At 52.4% G+C, this 25,427-nt stretch overlaps 1 protein-coding gene and 1 pseudogene across 5 annotated transcripts in view; one reads left to right on the top strand and one right to left on the bottom strand.

The window, feature by feature from the left end:
• The window catches only part of Syt7 (synaptotagmin 7), a 58,449-nt gene extending 44,135 nt beyond the window's left edge, over positions 1-14,314 (bottom strand). For all 5 annotated transcript variants that reach the window (XM_051193931.1, XM_051193935.1, XM_051193933.1 and 2 more), the window contains exon 1: positions 13,993-14,314. In XM_051193931.1, coding sequence (XP_051049888.1) covers positions 13,993-14,023 — 31 coding nt within the window. In that variant the 5' untranslated portion in view covers positions 14,024-14,314. The remainder of the gene's footprint in view (positions 1-13,992) is intronic.
• The window catches only part of LOC127227834 (60S ribosomal protein L10-like), a 72,088-nt pseudogene continuing 60,682 nt past the window's right edge, over positions 14,022-25,427 (top strand).

Genomic DNA, 25,427 nt, shown 5'->3' with positions numbered 1-25,427 from the left:
GGGCCTCTCCTGCAGGAGTGTGGAGTGGGGGCAGGATCAGGGATGTGTGATGATTAAGTACAAGCCTTGACCACTAGTTACTCCTATGAATAATGCATTGTTGTGCCTTGGCCTAAATCAGCATCTTATTGTTATTAATAATACACGGCAGCACAGAGGCTGTATCTCATTGGAGGATCTCAGAGCACCACACAGTTCCTCATACTGATGACTCAACTGCACCTCCCCAGGCTACAGGCTTCCTTATGGATCAGGAAGGGCACCTGTCCTTCTCTGACTTCCTCCCACCTGAGGCTTGGAGTCACAAAGGCCCCATGAGTGAGGACTCATCCATCCTGAATTTCAAGTACTTAGCCAGGGTTCTGGGTGGGGGAGGGGAGTACACTTAATCTTTGCCAGCTCAAGGGCTCTTGAAGATGCAAGATTATGTGAAGCAGCTTCCTGAGATGTTTAAGAAGGTAAGAGGTAACTAGAGAGGTAACTCCAGACGTGGGCAAGAAGGATGGAGAGACACTAGTAGGGATGTGAACCCGGTTCTGCCACTCATCAGTTGTGTGACCTTGGGCTACTCACTCTGCTCTCCATTCTGAGCCTTGCCGCTAGAACTTAAGGTGTTCCTCTTGTGTGTGCTATTTCACTATATTACAAGATCTCTGACACAGGATTAGTGATTAGGTCTGAGCCACTGAGCCCTCCGGCGCTGCCCGTGGTACTGAAACAGATGTAGGACTGTCCTTGGTGCTGAACAGTGCTCTGTCCCAGAACAGTGGTCTGTTCCTCACTGTTCCTCAAGGACTGGAACCTTCTCACAATTAGAGCGCAGTGCCCCTATTGTCCTTTGCCAGTCCCTTCCTCAATAAACCCCAGTTGAAGCCAATAGAAGACCCCCAGAGCTTCTTTTCTTTAGATGATGAGGTCCCAGGGAGTCACAAGTCTCTCTGCCAAAGTAAACACCACACCCTCGTCCCTCTAGGCAGTCTGCCACACTGCCTCCTGGTGGCAATCTTGGAACTGCACCCAGAGCAGAAGCACAGAAGGTCCCCAGTGGTGGTGCAGGGTGCCCAGGGAAGGAGCAGCAGACGGCCTGGCCCCCGCCGCCCCCTCACTGCTCCTAGGGCAATCTGGCACTCTGAGCTTGCATCATTGCCCAACACATGCACGCTCCGACTCGTCTGTCCTTGTCCTAGCCTAGTTGGATGCCTTGATGCTTGGGTCACAGTGTAGACTGAACACATATGACCAGAGTGCACCAAGCCAAACCTCCAGGTGGTGGGTGGTGTTGACTTGGTGAGCATCAACATTTTCTCCCACTGCTGGGCCAGAAAACTCCTATAATTTGCTTCCCTCGGGGCAGAAGCTCCATTCTCCCACAGCCACCTTCTCATAATCCTTCCCTAGAAGAAAAGTGAGGAGCTTGGGGAGGAGACCATACCCATGAGACACTCCTATTCTATAGGTGGGAGGCTTTTTAAGAAGTAGTAGATTTCTATTAGCCTGGCTGGCTAAAGAAACTCCCCCTGAATCACACAAAACAAAAAGCAGGAACCAGGGGCTAGCCACAGGGCTCAGCTGGTAGAGCGTGTGCCTAATCCGCACCAGACCCTAGGTTTGATTCCCAGCACATCATAAGATGGGAATTATCATGCACACCTGTAATTCCACATTCAGGACAAGGAGCCAGGCAGATCAGGAGGCCAGTTTGGGACACCTGAAACCCTACCTCAGAACAAACAAACAAGCAAAGGAAAGCAGATAGAATCACAGTAAAGACAACACTGAACCACAGATTCTCTGAATTCAGGGAAGGAGTGAAGCTAATTTACTTTAATTACAGTACAGCCATCTAGTACCATTCATTGAGCACTTGTTATGCACTAAGTACCATGCTAAGAGCTCTGTAAACATCATATCCTTTAGCCTTACAAACACCCATTGGAGAAAGCAGCATCATGTTCAGCCTCTTACAAAGAGTGGGGATCAGAGAGCAAGAGTGAGCATGCAGAATGATGGAGCTGACAGACATGAAGACTGTCATGGGAAACCTTATCTTTCCACCCTTAAACTCCAAGTATTGTCCAGGGTTCCAGAAGCTTCACAGTCCCTCAGATAGCTGCAAGACCATTCCCTCCCTCCACCACCCTCACCCTCAGCTGAGAGCCACATGGATGAGACAGTAACACCTTGCACTCAGCAGTACGTGTAGCCTTACTAAGTGTTGTCATAGCCACAGACTGAACTGAGCCCTGAGATACTAAGGGCTGAATGCAGGCAGGAATGACCTGGCTCTGACCTCACAGGAGTCAGCATAAGGCTCAGAGGAATAAATGGCTTGCCCTAAGTCACATTTTGATCAGAACTCAGCTGAAGAGTGGTGGGCCTGCCAGTCCAGGGCTTATTTCCCATTTGCTCCAGGCTGGGGTCCTGGGTACACAGGGCTGGAAAAGCCTCAGGGCTGTGAGGCTTCGTGAGGCCCTAACCTGAGCTGTTTTCCCTCTTCCGGTTCCCCAGAGGCCACCAGCTGCCTCCGCTTTAAGTTGGAGTCTTGGAGTCTCACTCTAAATGGCTTTTTTCTTCCAGGCAATTACCTCCTGCTAATTAGGAAGCGAGGCTGCCGGTCCCAGGGCCCCAGACTGACCCCTTTCTCAACCCACAGGGATGAGGGTGTGTGGAGGCAGTGAGTGGCAGCACTAGTCACAAACACTTCCTGGGTCACAGCCGGTCAGGGCAGTGGGGGCAGTGGAGGGTCAAGGAGTTTCAAGAACATGGAGGAGGGAAGTGAAGATGCTGGGGGTGAGGTGGGGGAGATGAATGGGGGCGAGCCGGGAGACCCGGCTAGAAGCAGCCTAGACACACCCATGTGGAATAGTAGAGACCTGGGCAGCAGAAGCAGCCAGTATACTTGGAAAAACATAGATACAAGGATGTAGGGAGAGAATTGGATAGAATGAAGGGAAGAAGAAATCTAAGGAACTGACAGAGACAGACAGCTCTCCATTCTTCAGAGAGGAGAAAGAAGGCACTCCATAAGATGGCCAAGATTACAAAAGAGGATGGCAGAGAGGGAGATACTGGGAGACTCCAAGAGGGAGAAGGAGACAGGGAGGACAGGCAGGAGGGAGGAACCCCTGCAAGGACCCCCAGGGAGGAGTGCAGAATGGGGGAGGACGACGTAGAGTGCCAGCTCCAGCCCCAAGAAGGGCTATTTCTACATCGCTGCCCTTGAGCCTCCCCAATGTCAGTCCCCAGCCAGCCCGGCCAGCACATCTTCATAGCTACATAGCCACAGGTGCGGGCAGGCACGATGACCACCACCAGCTAGCTCATGCCCCAGATGTTCCACATTCTGGGGACAGCCTGCTGACTTTCCCCATGCCAACCTGTGACCCCTTCCAGTGGGCTGAGCCAGGGGACCCTCCTGGGTCACAGGAACATGACCAGAGCATGTGGGGCTGTGTGCCGCAGCCTCTCAGTCTCAGCAGGAAGATCAACACACAAAGAATTAGTGACTGGCCAAGGTCAGTGGGTGAGGGAGCCAGACACAGAGGGCTCAGGGGTTAAGTCCCAGTGGGGCATCACACTCTCTGCTGGGCAGTAACAGCAGATGAATGTGGATTTTGGATGTCAGCAAGTCAGACCTTGATGTGTACCACATAGAAGAGAGCAAGTGTGGCCGAGGGTTAAAAGAGAAGCCAAAAAGGGAGGAGGGGAATGCTGGGTAGGAGGACTCTGCAAAGGCAACAACGGCAGCTAACATTATTGAGTACTTACTAGGCACAGTGTGTCACCTGCTTACCACATGATGTGTGGGATCCCATTTGATCCCCATGACAACCCTACCACCTTATCATAGTGAAGAAACTGAGATACAGAAGAGCTAGCCACTGAAATGGTTCTAACCTGGTGGCCAGCCAGCCATGTTGAAGCCACTGCCCAGAAGATCCCTTCACTATGGCATTACCTGAGTTCCAAGCTCTGAAATCTAGGTCTAAAATGCCAATGGGGCGGTGGTTTTTCTTGTTGCATGAAAGGGAGCAGTATCATAGGGTCCCACATTCACTAAGTCCCATTTCCCTCGGTTCTAGTCTTAGCTCAGCCACTCACTGAGTGATATCAGGAAGGCCATTTGCCTTCTGTGGGGCTTGGTGCTCTCACCTGTAACATCTAAGAGTAGGGGCCAGATAATAATGACAGCTCATGCACGCATAGTGCAGACTTGCTGATAGACACAGTTCTAGGGGGTTTATATACCAAGGTCCCCAGAGACAGCACTGTTATCTCCATTCCACAAACAGGATTGGAAGCACCGACAGGTTAAGCTGCCGAAGGTCACAAAGTGAATCAGTACACAGCAGGTCTGGGGTCTGAACCCCATCACTTGTGTGTCTATCTGTACAGGTGTGTATATGTGTGCCAGTGCATTGTGTGTGAGTGTCCGTGTGTCCATACGCATATGGAGGCCTGAAGACAACCATAGATGTTGTTCTTCAGGAGCTGTCTACCGTGTGTGTGTGTGTGTGTGTGTGTGTGTGTGTGTGTGTGTGTGTGTGTTATCTTTATTGTTTATTTTGTTTGGGGGAGCATGCAGGTGCCATAGCATAAAAGTGGAGGTCAGAGGACAACTTGGAGTAGCTTTTCTTTCTTTCCATCATGTGGGTCACGGGTTAGGCTTTGTGGCAGGTGCCTTTTCCCGTTGACCCATCACACCAGCTCTACCTTGGTTTGTTTTGTCTTCTTCTTCCTCTTCTTCTTCTTCTTCTTTTTTTAATAAGATTTCTCACTGGCCTAGAGCTCACCAACGAGGCTGGACTGGCTGGTGGGTAATCCCCCTGTCTCTTCCTCCTCAGTGGTAAGATTACAAGGGTGTGCTGATATGTTGGGACTTTGTTTTTAAATGTGTATTTGGGGAATGAACTCAGGTCCTCATGCTTTCAAGGCTCACACTTTACCAAGTGAGCCATCTCCCCAGCCCAGAATCTCATTATTTTTGATTCAGAGCCCCAATGTTCTGCCTGCCAGCCTGCATTCTCTTGGTCATTTCCCTGCACGTGGCTTATACTTTACCTGTTCATGTGTTCTTAATCACGATCTACCTGGTATATCCATGCTGGGTTACATATGCCCACAAGCATTCCAGCATCAAGAAGAAGCCTAATTTAGTATGTGCTTATGTACACACACACACACACACACACACACACACACACACACACACACACCCCTCTGGGCTATGGAGACCTGTGCTGTGCTGCAGTGCATGGCCACGTGATAGTGACAGTGACGTGGGCCACCACACCCTCTCTCTTCTGCTTCCCTCCAGTGCCTGGGTGGCTGGCACGTCACATCACACACCTGCTGGCAACCCCATCCCCACTGCCTTCCTCACGCCTCTCCTCCAGCAGAAGTAGGCACCTTCTCCAGGAAGGAAGCAGGCTCAGGCACAGCCTGGCTCCCACGGCCTGAAGATGCCAGCCAACTTGGGGGTGGAAAGGGAGAAAGAGGCACGAGCATGAGGTTTGGGGGCCTAGGGTCTATAGTTCCTACCAAAGACCAAGTCTTCCCTCAGTTCTGGCTGTCATAACTCAGCTCTTACAACATTAGGGATGCCAGCCCCCACCCCCCTTAGTCATTTCCGCAAATGAGACAGATGGGGGACACAGGAACAGAGGGTCTAGCCCTCACTCCCAAGCAGGGCGATGGTACCATCAGGGCTCCTCTGGCTGAATTTTAACTGCACCCCTCCACTCCATCCCTGGTCCCTACGCTCTCCTCCCCCTGCCCAAACATCTCAGAGTTCTGGGTATTTTTAGGCCTCAGCTGACAGGCTGTGAAATCGCTCCCTTCGCACCTCCCCAACCAGGCGGGGGCTGGAGAGGGAGGAATGAGGTTGGGGAGGGCCACGTAGACAATTCACTGGGCTCCTCCCAGGCTAGCAGGTGACAAGCAGTGAGTGAGGGGATCCTCCCCTTTTTCCCAGATCATCTGGCAAGAGAGTTCCTCCACCTTGCCTGGAGAAGAATGAAAACAGGGTAGAAAGGGCCTCTACTCCATCCAGGGACTGGAGAATAAAGGGTTTATATGAAGGTGCCGGGGACACCCTCTGAGTCCAACTCTGCAGCCAAACCAGCTCTAAGCACTCCCTTCTGAGAGATGGGCTGAGAGACAGGCTGGCTGGGATCCTAGTAGGATAAGGGAAGCACTAGGCAGCATAGCTCAGTGGTTAGCACCCAGGCTATGGACTAAGAATGACTCAAATTCTGTATTCTGTATCTTGATTTGTAGAATAACCTAATCAAGGCCCTCTAGCTCTCTGGTCCTCAGTTTCCTCACCCATACAACCTAGAAAACATGCTCACTTTCTCTCTCTCTCTCTCTCTCTCTCTCTCTCTCACACACACACACACACACGTATGTGCACACAGACTCAAATAGCAACGTGTGTGCGTGCGTGCGTGCGTGCATGCGTGTGTGTGTGTGTGTGTGTGTGTGTGTGTGTGTGTGTGTGTGTGTGCAGCCAGCACCTCAGTGTAAAGCTGTTTGCCCTGGGTTGACCTCTCCCTAGGGAAATAGGAAGATATATCCACACCCTGCTGGAAATGGGCCCCTGTGCCAGGGGCCATGAGCACAGAAGGGAGGTGGCCTGCCTAGTTGTCATGGAGACAGCTTAGTTCTATTGAGACTGCAGCCCAAACCTGGCAGCACGAGTATGAGTTCTGTGGTTCCTGCTACGGCCTCACCCTGATGCCTGAAGTGAGGGGTGGGGCACAGAACTATTCATTAGCAGCATCATCTATGTCTCTGAGGCCCTTGGAACCACTCACCTTGGCACCTCACCCATATCTGAGAGGCCTTTTCTAATGACTCCAGTGCTAGAAGGTCCTCAGGGTCTTTACTGATGCCCAGTCCACACTGGCTACCATCTGACTGCCCACTCCCCACCACTGGTTTGCTAAGGCCAAGGCCCAAGTCAGCTGGATCCTGAAAACTCAAGGCCTTGAACTCAATTCTGCTCAGGTGAGAATGAGGCAGGAAAACTGAGACAGAGCTGGGCAAGTATGTTCCCTGGTGAGATTCTAACTCCATTGCCAGCTTGCTGCCAAGCTTCCCATCCCCCATACTGCCACACTATTATAGTCCTTTATAGTGGTCTATTCAAAAGACTTCCATTACCTTATAAAAACAAAACAAAACTGGAGATGCGGCTCAGTTGGGAGAATTTTTGGTTAGCATGTACAGGGCCCTGGGTTCAATCCCCAGCATTTCATAATCTAAGTGTGGTGGCATAAAACCTATAATCCCAGCACTTGGGAGGAAAAGGCAAGAAGCCCAGAAGCCCAAGGTCTTCTTTGGCTATGGTAGAAGTTCCAGGCCATCCTGGAATACATGGGACCCCGCTGCTCCTCCTGTCAATAGCCCAGTTCTATAATTTCTGAAGCCAGACCTTTTCTAATCTGGCCCAGTTTGCCTTTCCAGGCCTCAGTCTGGGCTACTGCTCCCTAGGGTCTCCCTTCCAGCAAGCTCAGACACTGCTCACTACTGCCCCAACTGGCCAAGGTCTCTCAGGCCCCTGCACCTTTGCATGTGCTTACTCCCAATTGCCAAATGCCTGGCATATAATTCCTCCTACGGCAAGCTCTTATTTGGTCTTCAAGACCCAACGGTCTGCACCCAAAGCTCTTGGATCCCTCAGCATGGCTGGAATCCCAAATTAACTTCTAATTGCAAATCCTTGCCAGGGTGTGCTGACGATGGACGTGTTATGCACTTGGAAGCACCCCACAAGTCTGTGCTAGCCTGACAGATACTGATTGCCACAGCATCAGTGAAATCCTCCCCAAAGTCTCCCACTAAGGAAGTGTGTCCTTCCTGGCGCTTCCAGAACCCCCGTCCCACACATCAGTCTCTCAGAATGGGGTAATGTTGATAACAGCTGCCCTCCCATATCGTGAGTGTTTACTACGTGTGAAGCTCTGGGATGGATGACTACTTTTCCTGTCTCATTGCTCCTCATCCTCCCAGTCACCCAGAAAATGAGAAACGTCCCCGTGCCCATTTCACAGAGGAAGGAACTGAGGCAGCAGGGGAAGAGTGAGGCAGCAACAATTGCCTCTGCAAGCACCACTCACAAACACAGCATGTGGGTCCATGCCTGGCTTAAGCAAGTCATGGCCGGCGACACACATGTAAGGTGCCTAGCATATATTGAGTGCTTTGCAAATAAGAGCTTGCTACTATAGCGCTTCTGCTAACACTAGTGGTGGGAAGGTGTTGGGTGAACTGAGAAGGGATTCCTTAAGCTAGACGACCTGCAGAGCACAACCTATCACGTTCCTAGAGGAAGAAACCGGGGGCTCAGGGGGTTTCTGCTACACAGAGGGTCAGAGATGGGAAGGACAGGGAACCCTAACAGCTCACCGGTCCTAGAGACCCTGCGGGAGGTTTTGATGAGCAGCTCCTCTAGGGGGCTCTGGTGTACTCAGATTGGGCCGAGCACGAGAGGGCCTGCTTTGGGCTGGCCAACCCAGGCACAGCTCTCTGATCCTGCTGACACTATCCCGTAGTAATGAGACGGATCCAATTTGTACCCAGAGCCCCACCGGGAGCAGCTGCCGCGGCAGGGTTTGAAGTAATTTAATTGGACACATTAGCCACACAGCTCTCTCCTCTACTCCCCTGTTTGGGGCTTCATGCAGGCACCCCTTTCTCAGTTACTCAGCCCTGGCAGGAAGCAGGCACACACACCACCAGCCAGTTAGGACAGACTAATTTTTTTCTGGGGTCTGAAGAACCAGAGGCCCCTTTTTGCTGATGCAGACAGTAGCTAGGGAAACCTATTGAAGTGGAGACTAAGACCCTCCCTTCTGCCTTCTCCAGTGGTAAGAACAGGGTCACCCCTTTCTCTCCATAAAGCAGCCCGGAAGCCCTCATCCTTCCAGACTCCAAGGACACTGAAGGAGCAGGGACAGGCGCACAATGCTGTTCTGACAATATGCTTGATTCTCCTACCGCCACCCCATGTCCACACCCATGCTTACAGCTTAGGTGAGGCCCTGCTCCCTGAAGATGAACCCTCAGAGGTGGCCAAGTTGGCAGGTTGAGGGTGTAGCAGGGGGCAGGCAGGATCCCTAGAGAGCCCGCACCTTACCAGGCTGAGTACAGGGCCGGGGGAGGGGCCCTCCCCAAAGCTTTCCGTCACAGCTCCCCGTGCACCTCAATGCACCTCGCTATGAATACACTCATTAGCTGCTGTTTACAGCGGGCAGGGCACTCGGCACTCGGATGATCACAGCTATTACGGCCAGCCAGCTGCCGCCCGCACAGGCACACACGTAGGTACACACAGCCACCAAGCTTCTACCACCACCCCGTCTTCCCCTTCCCCCTCACTCAAGCCCCACATGCTCTATCACGTGGATATACCAATTCCCGAAACATCTCAGCCCACCATATAACTCAGTTTCAGGCCCAACAATCCAGGGCGACACACCTTTCCCAAGGGTCCCGTCCAGGTAGGAACTGCCAAGCCTTCCTGAGTAGCTGATGAGCTAGCCCACCTTTCTACCAAAGGGTTGGAATGCAAGCATAGATGCTGGTCTCTCTCCAGTCCCTTCCACAGGTCCCATGCAGTCTGCCAACTCTGGTCCATCCCTCAGGGAATTCTGCTGGGTGAGACAAAGCCTGGGCCTCCAGAGGCAAATTGGGCAGAGCCCAGCAGGGCTACCCCCTGCTGCCTGAAGGTCAGCACCTCCATGTTCATGGAACTGGCACAATTCGCTTGGCACCACTGGCTGGGGTTCCCTGGCAAAGTAGAAGGGTACCCAGGCTTAGCCTGGCACAGGCTGCCTCCGGCACCTGGCCAGAGCAGTGACTGCCCTGATAGAGAAAACTGACCTCATTGGCCACGAGTGCCACCTGTGGGCACTGACCATGGAATGGGGACTTCACTCAGAGATATCTGTGCCCACCTGAAACATCTCAGTGTCTCTGAGGAGTCCATGGAACCAACTCCTCCTCCTCCACTCAAGACTGAGCCTCCCAGCCAGCACATGCCCCCCTCAGCAGCTACTCTCCTGCTGTTCTGGGCCTCACTCCCCTGGGGGAAGCAGTTATTGTAAACGGTCCATCGGATTCAATAAGAATTCAAAGTCCCTGAGAGAATGGAGGGGTGGGTTGAGAGTGGGGGTGGGTAGGAGGGGGCCACATGCTCCTCCTTCGCCCTTCCCCCATGACATGCTAGGGCCAGGACCAGCTGCCCAGTGACCTCTCTTAGTTTACCTGATGCCCACCTGGCCCTTTGCCTTCTAGCTTTTCTCCTGCCCCTCTCCACCACCTATCACAAGCTGACCTATCACCATGATCCAACCTTCTCTGGCATCCCTACCATCAAAGAGCAGCTTCAGGACCAACCTCTTTTCTCAATCCTTGGGTTCATAAACACCTAGCCTGATGGTCAAGCTGTCCCCACAAGACCACAGAACAGCACAGTCAGTGAGAGGCCTGATTCCACAGCAACTCTGTAGCTTAGAGGGGCCCCCTATACCCAAAGGTCATCCTTTCCCAACCCGATGTCAGACTTGCTCATCCTCAGACCCCCTCCCTGCCATACCTGTTGGAGGGACCAAGTGTTTTGAAGTATTAAGCTCCATCCCAAACCCAGGACACACACAACAGCAAATGGAGCCTGTGCAGCCGGGGTCAGCTATGCGAGGGATGTCCTCTGGAGAGCAGTTGTCGGGGAAATTGTGGGGGTAGTCTGGCTTTGTTGGGTTTCCACACCCAACCTTGGCCCTGACCCCATCTATGGTCCTTATGCCATAAATTTAGTCTGTTCTTTCAGCTCTAACTCCAGCCTCGCACCAACCTTGGACAGACATGGTCCTTAAGTTGTACCCAGGGAGCAGATAGGTGATTTAGACAATTACCTTGCCATGCCAAGGCCTTCTTCCCTATATACTATGTATGTATGTGTGTATATATCTGCCCCTTTTACCCCTAAGGAACAACCTGCCTAATGGAGTGTCTGTAGGGGACAGAGTCCACTAACAGGTGGGACAGATGGAGGCTTCGGGCACTGCTGTCCAGTGGGACGAACAAAGTCCCAGAAGCCTGGTGACTAAGTAGGAATCCCTCGGGGCCTGACCTCTCTCTCCCAGCCCTTCTCTTTGGCCTTGCTCACAAGCTCACTGCAAGGTCACTTCTCCCTCCCTCCTCCTTCCCACCGCTGTCCTGCCTGTCCTGCCTACCCACTGCAACGCTGACCCCTGCAGGCCTGCTGAGGCCCTGCCCAGCCTGGGGACCAGCAGTTAGACAGACTAAAGAGGTAGGCCAGGCCAGCTTTGGGATGCAGAGGATAAAGGATGGGAGGCAGAGGACAGAGGAGGCTGCTGATAGGGCAGAGGTGGCTGGGAAGTCTGGAGCAGGAGCTCATGGGTGTGCACGGGAAGGAACAGGTCTGCTTTCTCCATCTGGTTCCTGTTCTCTTCTGCCATCCCTTTCTTTATAATAACAGGAGTAATAGTGCCTGGGGGTTGGGGACCAGGTGGGAAAGGAAGGGCACCCATCATGTAAAGCCTTAGTCTTTAGATGAGCCCTGTGGGGACCTGCACAGAGAGAGAGAGAGAGAGAGAGAGAGAGAGAGAGAGAGAGAGAGAGAGAGCACAGAGGGAGAGACAATACCATAGGAACCCTCTGGAACTGGCCAGGGGCATGAGGAGCAGAAGAGGAGAAGGTATCTTTTATTTATTTTATTTAATTTATTTTTTTAACTAAGCAACAATGGGCCACAGGTGTTCCTGAGAAGGGTGGATGAGGAGACCAGGCTGTAAGAGGCACCGGCTCCTGTGGGACCCGAGGGGAGATGAGGGACTGGTCTGAGTCACTCAGGAATTAATTTGCATATCTCACTCCTACCTGGTGCCAGGCAAAGGGGAGTTGTGGGTGGTTAGAAATGGGGGACATAGGGCCTTAGCTGTGGGTAGCAGAGTCTGGGAGACCTTGAGAAGCTGCTAGGGATGGGGGCCTGACATGAAACTATATGGATTTTTGGAAGTGGGCAGTGATACTAAGGGTCACAAAAGGACCCCAGAGATCCCAGAGGATCAGAATCCAAACATACCGTACCCGCTACGACCTATTTTCGGTACCACCAGCCCAGTGCCCACACAAGAAAGAAGAAAACCTCACCAGCTTCCTTCACAGTCAGAAGCAGCCTCGCCAGTCATTGGTGGGCCCTTCAGTTTCAAGGGGCAAGATGGGCAAGCAGGAAGGGAAAGGTTCAGGGGCTGCCAGCCTGTCAGGAACAGCTGTGGAATCCAGGCCTTTTGCCCAGAAGATGCCAAGTACATCAGGTTGGCCTCTGTGGAGAGGGCAGAGGTGCTTGGAAGAGTGGTAATGTCACCATGCCAAAGTATTAGAAGGATACGAGTGGCTGGGTGAAGGCATGGCCCCAGGCCAGTGGCCTAACAGCAATGGAGACTGTCCCCTCTGCACTCCCTTTCATCCTCATTCCTGAGCTGGGCTCGGAACTTGGCTGCTGAAAGTGAACCAAGCCAAAGGTGCCCCTGCCTTTGGTCCCAGTGTAGGAAGCTGCCTTTCCCTGGAGAACAATGTCAGGGTAGGTGAGCTGGGTTCAGACAGACGAGGAAAGGGCCCCTCAAAGGTAATGTCCCTCCAGCCCACACCTAGAGGACGTTCAGAGAAGGGCATGAAGCTCCAGAGGAGACTGAGTCTCAGACTCAAGTCCTGAGTGAGTACAATGTCAACCTCAGTGGAACTGGAGTGCCTCTTGAGAGAAAGCCTGTGGATTAGGCACAAATAGGCAAAGCCAATGCCCACCCATTTGCTGTGACTCAGGGTTTGAGTCCCCTTCTGTGGAGGGTTTCAGGGTCTCCCAGGACCCACAGCAGGGAACCCAGAGACTCTAGTAGGACTGGGTCTTAGGCTGGAGCCCTGCTCTTAGCCTTCTAGAGCAACCCAGAAACAGACCCCGGAGGCCAGGAGGCTGAACTAGCAGAAGTGGGGGTTCTGCTGGGTCTGAAGGAGTATCCCAAGTGGAATGGGACTGAGCCTGATCAGGAGCTGCAGGGGACCTGTCTACAGGTGGGCACTGCGTTGGGGAGGCGTCAGGAGCCAAGGAGGAAATGGCAGAGCAATTTCCCGAGGAAGGAGGAGAGATTCCTGGCTTGGGCTCTAAGGCTGCTAGAAGGCTGCTAAGCCTACAGTGGGCTCCCAGGCCACTCCCTTTCAGAAAGGAAAAGGGGTGCGGCCCCCTCCCCTCCCCTCCTTGGCAGGACTGGAGTGAGTTTGGTGTTCTTTGCATCCCCCTCCCCAAGCCCAGGAGAACACTGCCTGGCCACCCCCATTGTCATCAGCTGCTGAGATTTCTCATCAGGTACCCCTGCCTCCGCTTCACCGCTCCTGCGGTTCCCCACCCCCCCAGAAACCTCTATCCCCCGCCGCTGCACCAGATTCCCACTTGCCCCCTGGAGCCCTCTCAATTCACAGTTGGCACCGCAGATGACACTCCGCTCTCCTGTGCCCACAATCTTGGCCCAAAACTGCCAGGATTCTCCTTGCCCCGAGGTCCCCCAACATTGACATCCCCAGGGCACTGGTGCTGGGGAGCTGGGGTACCTCTGAAGGCACTGCCCGACTCCCACGGGGACAGCAGCTCTTCGCTCCGCCACACACGTTGTCCTTGGGCTGCTGGGGGGTGGGGGGGAGGTCCTTGTGGGGACACTGTGAATCCGGCCCCGGGCATCCAGCCTAGCAACGTCCCGACTGTGGGGTCTGAGTCTGAATTTCTCCCACTAGAACCCACGCCCCCGGGGCTGGGATGACCCTGGTAGGAAGGGGTGCAATTAGTGCGGCTCCAGCCGACAGCAGCCCTAGGCTGGGGCTCCGAGACGGCGACCAGGCGCTGCAGCCATCCTGCCCGCCGGTGCGGGGCGCCCCAGCCCGTGCGGGGCGCCCCAGCCCTCGCGGGGCCGCGCTTACCTGGGCTGGCCGCCTCCGGGTCCCGGTACATGGTCCCCTCGTCGCCGGCTCCCTCTGGGCTCCTCAGAGCCGCCTGCGGCCGCGCGCTGCTCTGCCGCCGCTGCAGGGCATGGGGCCGGGCGACCCCCGGGGGCGGGTCCGAGGGCGGGGGCCGCGCGGGCTGCACCGAGCCGCGGAGCCGGGGAGCGGGGGCCGCCCGCCAGCCCTCCCGGCCGCCCGCGGAGCACGCTGCCGCCGCCGCCGAGCCGCGCGGAGCCTCCTCCCTCTGGCCTGCGCGCCGCGTGTGCGCGCCGGAGCGTGTGTGTGTACGAGGAGGAGTGTGTGTGTGTATGTATGTATGTGTGTGCGTGCGTACGTGAGTGTGTGAGTGTGTGTATATGTGTGTGTGTGTGTGTGTGCGCCCGGGGCACCGCCGGCGCCGCCCGCTCGCCGCCGAGCGCCACGGCCACTGTCACTGCTGCGCCCACTGCCGGCCGCGCGCTGCACTGCAGCCCTGGATTGGCCACCGCCGCCCGGAGCCGCCCCGAGGGCACGGCCGCCGCCCCGCACACTCCAAGTGCTCACGAAGCCCCGTTTGGAAGGGCCGCGGAGCTCTACGGCTAGCTTCGTTCAGACTATGGAAGACGTGACCCACTCGGATAGTGAGCCATGGGTGGCGGTGGACTCGCACGCCACAGGGTCGCCCAGCTGGCCGCCTCCTCCGAGGTGCCCTCTGACTCCGTTCCGAAAGGCGTGGAGCTCCTCCCCGGGTTTTCTTCTCGGTGGCCGCTCGAGGGCGTTAGCTCCGGACTGGGAAATGCGGAGGACCAGGGAAGAAGGGTTGGTGGGTATCAAAACCAGGAGTGGAGTGTGTTGCCTGCGCTGGGCTTTGGCCTGACAGTCTTGTCTTCCCCAGAGCTGGCGAGCTGCAGGAACAGATAGGACTAGAATCTCTATCTTCCGTGGGGTACTCCGTGTCGCAGACTTTCCCATCTATTCCAGCTCCGGGAGAAAGCAGCTGTTCAGCCCCTATTCATTCCTCTCTACCCTGTTCTCCCCGACCTCCCCTTTCACTTGACCCAGTGTGTCATTGATAGAAATGAAATCCCCTTCTATCAACCTTGAGGATCTCTTGGTGTTCTCTCTATGCCGTCTGCTCCTTGAATCTGTTTAACATTTTCCAAATCTGAAGGACTCCATTTTTCTCTAAAGAATTGGGACTATTTACTTCTGGGGCAAGGAAGAGACAGCATCATGTCCCAAGAACTTTGAAGACCCAGGACCGAACCATGGGGATCAGGTACCAGGCCTCCTTACATACATCTACACAGGGACTCACTTGTGTGTCCCCAGTACACACAAGCATACAAAGAGTCTAGCTCACAAAGAGTCACAGATCCTTCCCACCATGCAAGTTTTGCCCCCTACCCTGCACTGAAAAGGGTGAGTAGGACAGCACAATCTTTAGGTTATAAATGCCAGCATCCCTTCTTCCATGCAGTTGACAGGTGAACTAGGCTTTCCAACACTGAAGGTTTCTGCTCCCAGGAAGCCACCTAGCTGGCTTCATACTGTGTGTGTGGCTCATGCCCTACCATACCTCCACCTCCTACATGGTACAGGCAGCCAGCACCCATGGGGACAAATCTTTGTTCCAAGTGTCCCTCATTGTGCTCATGCACACACACACACACACACACACACACACCATTCCCTGAAACTCATTGGAGATTACCCCCCCACCCCCCCACACACACAACACACACATATTCACCTCCACCCACAGCTTTTCCGGTTGAGAAATAGATAAGGAAGTTCCCCCCAGCAAACCTTCGCTAAGATTGTTCCGGTGGAAAACAGATTTCCTGGGATTGAATATTCTAATTAAAAATGGAAGGGGGGGAAGGCATGTGTAGGTTAGGGCCTGTAATTCCCCAGTGGCCAGAAATCTCAGCCCTCACCCTGTGGTCAAGGGCTACTTTGTTCCACATCCTGCAGCCATCCTCACTCACATGCAGTCAAGAATCCAGGCACTAGTCACACACAGCCTGTGTTGCAGGCCCTGCAAGTCCTAGGAAGCTAAGCCAGGAGGCTGGGGTTCTAAGGCCTCCAGCCTGCACTTGTTCTAAATCCACTTGCCTCTCTCAGGGCCTCATAAAGAGTGAAGAATGCACTGTCCCCTACCACAGCCATCAGTGGCTATACAGGAAGGGTCCCTCTTCAGAACTCTTCCTACTCCAGATCCCTCCCACCCTCCTGAGAGAGAGGAGAGGGGAAGAGCATAATCCTTTGACAGGTTTTCCCCCTGGCATCTAGAAGCTCCCAGTTTCTCAAAGCTGATGAGGAGGACATCAGAGAGGTGACCCAAGCCACCTCCTCAGGGGGCAAATGGTAAAGTGAAGCCCCTAGAGGAGACCCAGGGAGCCAAAAGCTCAGAGAGCTCACAGCTCAGGGCGCTGCTAAGGGACCTGGAGAAGTCCTCGGTTTAATTCTCAGATTTTTTTTACCTGCCATTCTGAGATCCATGAAAAGATACTTCCATTTGTTCCCATCCCAGGGCTTATGAATAAAACTCACCTCATTCTCTCAGCGGGCATGAGATAGCCACAACAGTGGAGATGGACAGTCCCCAGACATACTAGATAAAACCTCAAGAGATCGCTTTGTGCAAAACAAGGCTCCAGGGCATTGCAGTTTTGATTTATTTCTTTTTTATTTTTATTTATTTATTTATTTATTTATTTTTGAGTTCTGGGGACTGAGTCCAGGGCCTTTTGCTTGCTAGAGAAGTGTTCTACCATTGAGTTAAATCTCCAACCACCTAAGATTTTGAAAACCCCTTTTCTGTGGATCTCAGGCACTTTGTTTAGGGGAAGCAGTGGCACTGGAAAGAGGAAGACGTACACATTCATGTGGCCCTGTCTTTCATAGCTGTAGCTAGCCTGCACAGACAGACACATGTCTTGGGGCCTTCGTTTCTTCATTCAGCATAATGAGGATAACAATACCTATTTCTTTGATTAAGATTAAATGTGATGGTACCATTAATGATACTTGGAGCATCTGATTTATTCTTGATATTGATTACTATTTTTTTATTCTTAAAAGAGATTCTGTATACTCTCCATTCTCATGTTTTGCTTGTTGAAGAAATCATTTCAGAAGAAGTCTAACCTCAAACCATTTGCTACATTTGAAGGCTACTCTCTCCTGCTGGAGCATCCTGAGAGCCCAGCCAGCAGGAGCTCCTGCCTTCTAAGCACTCACAAAAACTAGGCAGAGGCAGGAAATGGATTCTGCATGAAAGCTCAGGTCCTTGGACAAAGAACCCAGGAGACTGTGAATTACCCCAATCCTACCCTCAGGCTCTGACTCTTCTTAGAAGAGATCGAGGCCTCTGGAGGGGCCTTCAGAAGAGGCCCTTCCTTCCATGACGCTGCTAGGTGTCCTGAGTTCCATGACGTGGCAGGAAGCATTCACAGTACTTAGTCCCCCAAGGACTGGCTTGCATGCCTTGGACCCCTCAGGCCTGTTTCCTATCTGGTGCAGTCATTGAAATCAGGTGTCCTGGGTCAGCTGCAGACTGAGAGTAGGAGCAGGGAGGTACATTTTGTCCCTCTGGAACAGATGCCAGGCCTCCACTCTCCCAAACAGGGCCCCCCCGAGGCCACCTGGCTGTGTTGCTAGGCCACGACATGGAGGCAGGGCTCCTGGGTCCGCCAGCTTCTTTGCTGGTGTGATCTCCATATTGCTGTTTCCCTACAGCGTCTGTCCCCTTACCCCCGCCCACCAGACTACAGGATGAATTATTAATAAAAATGCTGAGGAAGCTGTTTGTGTGTGCATTGTGACAGAACAAACACACCTCTCCTTGTCACCATCCATTTGGCAACAGACTCAGACAGAGCATTGGCCTGATCCAGTAGTGACAGGCTGAGGCCAGCTAGCACAGCCACATCAGAGCTTGCACAACACACTAGACCAGCCTAAAGCACTTGTCTCACGATCCTGTCCCCACCCTCTGTCAACCCCTTCCTCCTCTGCAGAGGACCAGAGTCTGGAGTGGATAAAAGCACAGGTTTAACGCATCAGCCAGCTGTGCTGCTGCAGGCTTGTAATCCTAGCACTTGGAAGGTTGAGGCAGGAGGCAGGAGTTCTAGGTTAGCCTGAGCTATAAAAGATACTGTGTCAAAAGAATAATAAACTGATGCCATCATCCTGAAGGGACAGGACAGCAAGGACCAAGAAGGCGATGGCAGCTATCACCATGCCTGTCTCATCACAAGGAAGTGTAATCAGTACTTTTGGATTTCCTACCCACAACCTGCGACACTCCTGTTCTAAAAAGATGGAGTCCATGCCACAACATCAAGAGAATTCTAGTCCTGCGCTCTGCTCCTGCCTCTGTAAGCCATACTGGGTATCTCTGGGCCTTGGTTTCCCTAGCAGGGCTAAAAATAGTACTGCAGACATGTCAAAGTACATTGGCAAGATATCTTTCCTGGCTCCCCATGGGTGACCCCAAAGCATCAAAAATACTGACCCAGGCTGATCTCTCCATACCTACAGGCATTCAAGAATCCCCAAGGCTATGGCAGGTTCAAGGCATTCTCTTGCCAGAAGCCCCACCTTCATATTACCCGTCTTCTCATGTGTTTCTCCCAGCTTGATTCTCTCACTTTAAGTTTTTAAAAACATTTATTTATATCTATTTTGTGTGTGTGTGTGTGTGTGCGCGCGCGCGCGCACACACACACACACATGCACGAGTGCGTGCACGTGCATGTGTATGTGTGGCACATGCCATGGCTTGTGGAAGTCAGTTCTCTCCTACTATGAGTTCCCAGGACCAAGTTCAGATCATAGGGTTTGGTGGCAGAAGCCTTTACCTGCCAGCTACCTTGTGCTCCTGTTTATCTTTTCTCCATGTTCCTTCTGATACCTATCCACGCTTTGCTGGGCTTTTGTGGCATCTGCCCCCAAGGATGAAAGCAGGTGGGCTTCTTCTAGTCAACTCCTCCAGGGACAGCTACAACCTTAATGGGAAGTTTTGCCTCAGGCCTCTTTGCTGATTCTTGGGCTGGTCCGGACCCATGAGACTGACTGAGGCCCCTTGGAAACGCCTCAGCTTGCTGATGCCTCAGGGAGCTGGGGTAAAGACCTTTGATTCTGCTGAGAATCTGTTTACCATTCTGTGCTATAGGGATGCTGTTTTACCATCTTGATAGTGTCTCAGGCCCTTCTGGGGATCTCATCTTTCTAGAAGAAATGCAGACACAGATACAGCATTTTGCTTATCAGTAAATGTTTGTAAAGTTTCCGGGGAAAGCTCCATTGTCCTGAAGCTCTATAAGGTGACTTCCAGCAGTCTCAGCCTGGTTCTTAGCACTCCTTGCCCTCCCCATGATGACCCTGGGTCACGAGAGAGGTGGGCTAGGGGGATCTATTTCTAAAGCAGCTTCTCCCTTCAGCATTGCTGTGGCTGGAGCCAGCTTGTCTGCAGCTCAGACTGGTGTTTTAATCCTTCTTGGAACCCATTGAACCGGCTTCACCTGCCTTTCAAGGTATTTAAAGGTTCTTTGACCAAATGCTTTTTGATCCTCCATTGATGGGAACCAAGCAGAGGCTCTTTCGCCAGCTGCCCCATTCCCCTATGTGATTAGTCTCTAAGAGCTCTTTTTGATATTGCAGAAATTGTCTGTGGTTTGTTCAAAGCCCTAGCTCTTGCCACTACCTCCCCCAGAGAACCAAGCTGGTCAGCTGCAGCCTACACCACCCATCCCCAGTGTTGGCCTAGTTAACAGGGGCCTCCCAGTATCAAACTCCTACCTAGACTGCTTGGGACCCCAGCCCCAACTGAGCTGGTAGAGAATCCAGCCCTGCTCCTCCCAGGAAGCTTCCTGGAGTCTGGAAACCAAGTGATGTGATGAAGTGAGGAATTAGTGGCCCCTAGAGTTCAGAGGAACATACCTCTGCTTCTACCCCAAGGATAGATAGGCCAGAGGGCCATGGGGTCTCTGAACTTATTTTTAGGGTCTGGTTAATGAGATAGCTTGATGCCAAGAGAGGGGGAAGCTGAGGCTCTGAGTCCCAGATTCGGGGTTTCAAGTGTGAGGGGACAAAAATTAGAACATATATCATCCAATGTCCTTGCCAACCCCCTCCACGCTGTGATTCCCTTCAACGCAGAATTTAGGTTATCCCAGGTTGGCCTCCAACAGGCTAAGTAGTCAAGGATGACCACAAACTTCTGATCTTTCTGCCGCTATCATTCAATGCCTGAGACAACAAGCACCAGTCAGTCAGGTTTACATAGTGCTGGGAATGGAACCAGCGGGTCAAGCACTTCACCACTGAACTACATACACTCCCGGTAGCATCCCAAGATCTCTGTGCTCCAGTAATGGGCAGCTCTCAATTTCCAAGGCGCCTCTCAACTGGGTTTAGATCTAGAATTGGAGGGTCTGTGATTGGGGAATGAGACCAGGTGTCTTTGCTCCTAATAGTGTACAACCTGTGATCGCCCAGCTAGGGGTCGTGGACTGCCACCTCTCAACCAGAGCCCAAGAGGAGCATCCTTTCCCACAACTTGGACCAGCCCAGTGCTGGAATGCGAGTAGAGTCAGGGTCCTTACAGGAGACCAGAGAGGACGGTGTGCGCATGCAAAGAGGGCGTGGCAGCGCCCTCTAGAGCTGACAAATTGCCAGGGACTAGAGAGAACAGGACGGTGCCCTCATTGGAGAAGGAGATCCATCCTCAGAGCCAGTAGGCACGGCACTCTGGAAAGTGTTCAAACCTCCGTCCAAGGTCTACCCCAGCTCTAACTGAAGTTGAAGACCGCAGTGGGTGAGAGGGTCCTTCAGATCACAGGATTGTCCATGAGGAGACGCCTCGTGTCCTGCAGCCACCTCCCTAGCTTTGGGCTTAGGACGAGTTCCAGCACCCTGGAGGGGGCAAGTGCAGCTCACCAGTCCTCCTCCTTCACCAAGACCTCCAGAGAGGCTGCTGGACACCTTAGCTGTGCCAAACCCAGTGCCAGAACTGAGTCCCGGCACTGTAATAATCATAATAGCAGCAGCCAGCATTTATTGAGCTCTGAGGGCTTGCCTGGCCCGAGTGCCAAATGCATAACACGCATTATCCCACTTAATAGTCACAGCAACCAGCGTAGAAATCGTCTTGTGGTGATCCCCTTAGGAAGGTAAGGAGCCTAAGACTTGCCCTTCCCCCGCTGCTCTGCAAGGTCACAGCCAGAAGGAGGGGTAAGGGAGCCAGTCACCTGAGTGGGCTGTGCAGCTCTGTGAAGCTTTGGAGGTGAAACTGGACAGATACTAGAGGCAGCACCTCAGCCACCTGTGGTTCTGCCCACAGAGGCCCCCAACTGTGGGAGGAGGGAAAAGAAAGGGTTCTACCTCCTACATCTTGGCTGCTCTAATTTCTCCCTGTACTCCTGCTCCTATCCCTCCCAACTGTGGGTGGCCCCCAAGGCTCTGTCCTCAGCTTTCATCTTCCATCTTCTCTTTCTGTGATCTCATTCACTCCCACAGCCACAGCTCCTCCTTCAGCCAGCTTCCAGCCCTGTCTCTGGAGCCCTGACCTCCCTTCGGAGCCTGGCATCTGCATTCTTAATGAAGCATCTCCACCCAGGTGAAGTGAACTCATTCCCTTCCCCTGGGAAGCAGCCCCCATTAGATCACACAGCCACCCACCCCACAAGGCCTCATTAGCTCTCCCAAGCCCCAGCTTTGTTTCCCAGATCCTCCTGGAACTCTTCTGCTCATCCAGCCTCTATTCTGCACAGCTTCTCACACCCTGTCTCTGACACTGCAGCCACCGCCCCAAGTCACACTCATAGCCTCTAACCCATGGCTCCTGACCAGTCCCTTCTTCACTGTGACTTTCTGACCAAGACCTGACCAGGCCACTTGCTCCCCAACTCCTGGGGATTTTGGGGAGGGGGTTGGTTTTACGACAGGATTTTTTTGTATTGCTTTGGAACCTGTTCTGGAACTAGCTCTGTAGACCATGCTGGCTTCGAATTCACAGAGATCCTCCTGCCTCTGCCTCCCGAGTGCTGGGACTAAAGGCATGTGCCACCAACACCCCAGCTACTTTTGGGGATATTAAATAGCTCCTAACTATCAGTGGCATTAGTTTTGAGTAGTTTTGTTCTAGGTGGTCTTCTCTGGTATGGCTTCTATCTCCTGCCCTCTTGCTGAAACAGTGTCCCGTCTTTAGCTCAACATTCATTCTGAATTTCCATCTATGAGTCCCCACCCTTTGAGGCCCATCTGACAATCCATTTCTTCCTGGGAGCTGTCCCTGATTATCTTAGGAGAGCCCAATTGTACTTCCTCAATGGAATCACTTCATAGTGTTTAGCATCTTTCCCTTTCTTTTCTTTCTTTCTTTTTGTCTGTGTTTTTCTTTTCAAAACAGGGTTGCTGTGTGTAGCTCTGGCTGTCCTGAACCTGGGACTGTAGACCAGGTTGGAGCTCACAGAGATCTGCTCCACCTCTACCACTGGAGTGCTGGGATTGAAGGGTTGAGCCACCGCCACTCAAGTTTATTTAGCATCTTTCTAAACACCCAATGCACTGGAAAGCCTTCTTTTATTTAATTTCTTATTTTATTTTTGGAGACAGGGTCTCACCATGCATCCCAGGCTGACATTGAGCTCCCCTCTCCCTGTCCCTACACCCCTGATCTCTGAGCCTGGGATTACAGGCAGGCACCCACACCTGGCAGCGGGAACTCTTTAAATGCAAGACTTACTTATAGCTATCCATCTCCATCTTCTTTCCTTCACATTTTTATTGATCCATCCAACAAACATGGGTTGAGTAGCTACTTTATGCTAAGCATTGGATATGAAGAAGTCTAACTCTGGGCAACCTCTGGTGCTAAGCATGCAGTGACAGAGGTGTTTGAGTATATTCAGGATGATGGCCCTGCACGATGTATGCCTTTCCATCTGCTAGCCACCAAAATGCCAGACTGTAGGTGATGGTATGCAGCTGACATAAGACCAAGCCTTGCAAGGAACAGTACAGCATGTGCAATTGCAGGTATGAGTCAAGTCCTCTTGGATAAGAAAACAACACAACGACCTTAGCCCTGGGGAAATACTGATGCTTCCCAAATGCCCACAGTGTTGCATCAAGCATGAGTCTCACAAATCTTTGTTGAATTAAGTAGATTTGAGGCAGAAAGGGAATATAAATGGGACTAGGAAGGAAAAGAAAGACTATCGTGGGTGGGGTATTTTCATAACAGCTGCACAAAGTATCCCTGCCATCTACTACAGAGGGCTAGATCGTGGACACTTACCATTCTGAACTCTCAAGAAGAGAGCAAAATAAATGTATTGGTGATACTATTAGTCTGTCCCCATCAAACCAGGTAAGTCCTTCTACCTACGAAACCTCAGCTTCTCCACCCCTCAGAAAATCATCCAGGTCCTGTGGCAGCTCACTGCTCTCACTCACCAGGCCTCAGTTTCTCTACCTGCAGCGTGAAGATGAGAGACGGTATGGCCTGAAGATCTCTGGTTCTGCTGGTGACATAGTCCCAGGGTCACTATCTGCCTAGGACACACCTTTTTTCTCCCTGCTTGCCACTTCCTGGGCTGAGCTGTCCACACAGTGCCATCAAGGTCACTCCCTGACATATTTGTCTTTCTAAAGAAACAAGGTCATGGGGACTTTTCATCAGTGGGCACCCTTATAAATCCTGGAGCATGAGCTTACAGGGTTTTCCCTTCTTTTTCTGTCTCTGTTAACATGTGTATGTTTGCACACAGATGTACACATATGTGTATGCATGTGGAGGCCAACAATCAATTCTCCCTCAACTGTTCACCTTATTTTTTTGAGAGAAGAAATCTCTCGCTGAACCTAGAGTTTGCCCACTGGACTATACTCTCTGGCCAGCAAACCCAGGGTTCATTTTCCCTTTGCCTTCCCAGCACTGAGATTACAAGTGTGTACAGCTGTGTCAAGCTATTCACATGGGTGCTGGGGAATCTAAACTTGGGTTTACATAGTAATAATAAGTCACTTTACTGACTGAAACATCTCCCTGGTTCCTTACAGCCTTTTCTAGAAAAGCGCTTTGTGTAGTCTCTTCTTTTCCATCCCAAGCCCATGATCCTACCCCAATCCACAGAGGTCTTGGAATACCAAATCCCCTGGGGGAAAGCATGGGGCTTGCAGCTGGACAGAAGCCCCTCTACAGGTATCGTGGTTTAATAAGGAACAGGAGAAACAAATAGGCCGAATAGATGTTTATTCAGGGAGAAATAACTTACAACAGAGACAGATGAACACAAGCAGGTTACTGGTCCCAAGGATGCCTCCGGATGTTCTCCTGTCCCTGTGCTGCAAGCAAGAGAGCTCCCTGGGGCCCCTTCCTCAGACCTAGTTCCCCCCAGGTAACATCCACCCCATCCCAGCCCCAATGGGCGTGGTCAGTGCCTCAGGTGCGGACTAAGTGAATGTCTGGCTACACACACAGGAGCACCAAGTCTCCTTTTATCATCTCCTGACGCTGGAAAGCAGACATCGGCCATGTCCCTCTCCCCCCCCCCCCTTTTTTTTCTTTAACCAGCACATTTTAACTGTAGTTGTTACTTTTGTGTCACTAAGATCAGATACTGGACAGAAAGAATTCATGAGAAGAAAGATTTGTTTTGGCTCATGGTTTTAGAGGATTGTGGTCTGTCAGAGTCGTGTTAGAACATTTCCTTCTGCAGCACTGGGAGTGTGAGAAACTGTTCAGATGGCCTTGGCTCAGGAAGCAGACAGAAGCTGGAACTAGGGACCAAATTAGGTTCTTTAAAGTCCCAGCCTCAGTGACATACTTCTTCCAGCTAGGCTCCACAAACTAAAATCATCAGCTGGGGGGCAAGCACTTTAATACGAGCCTGTGGAGGGGGACTTCAGATTCAAAATTTAAGAAGTGATAAGTCCCCCCCTAAACACACACACACATAGTATCCCTCAGTCCACAACCCCCCATTGCCTTCATCCTCTGCCCTCCTCCTGCCCTCATCTCCTCTCCACATCCCAGTCTTCATCCCCTTCCTTCATCCACTGCCCTCCTTCCTCCCCCCATCCCCTGCCCCACCCACTGCCCTTCCAAGGGGCTTGCTCCATAGTCCCCACCTCCCACCTGGCTGCCCCTTCTGTATGCTCACCTATGGTGTCGAAGCATCAGCTCAGAGCCCTTCCATGGATCCCCTTCGCTTCTGAACAAAAGCTCAGGTTCCCTTCTTTACCTAACCAGACCTTTGCAGTGTTGTCAAAGGGGGCCGAAGGATATAGCTCAACTGGTAGAATGCTTTCCTCAAATGTAAGAAGTCCTGCATTTAATTCCCAGTGTCACAAAAACCAGGTGTGAGCGTGCACACCTATAATCCTAGCACTCAGGAGTTGAAGGCAGGAGGATCAGGTGT

This window comes from Phodopus roborovskii, unplaced genomic scaffold (genome assembly GCF_943737965.1).
Source record: "Phodopus roborovskii unplaced genomic scaffold, PHOROB, whole genome shotgun sequence".
In the NCBI taxonomy this organism is placed as follows: domain Eukaryota; kingdom Metazoa; phylum Chordata; class Mammalia; order Rodentia; family Cricetidae; genus Phodopus; species Phodopus roborovskii.
Note: the sequence above shows the minus strand (reverse complement) of the source record. Positions and strands in the feature narration are given on the sequence as shown.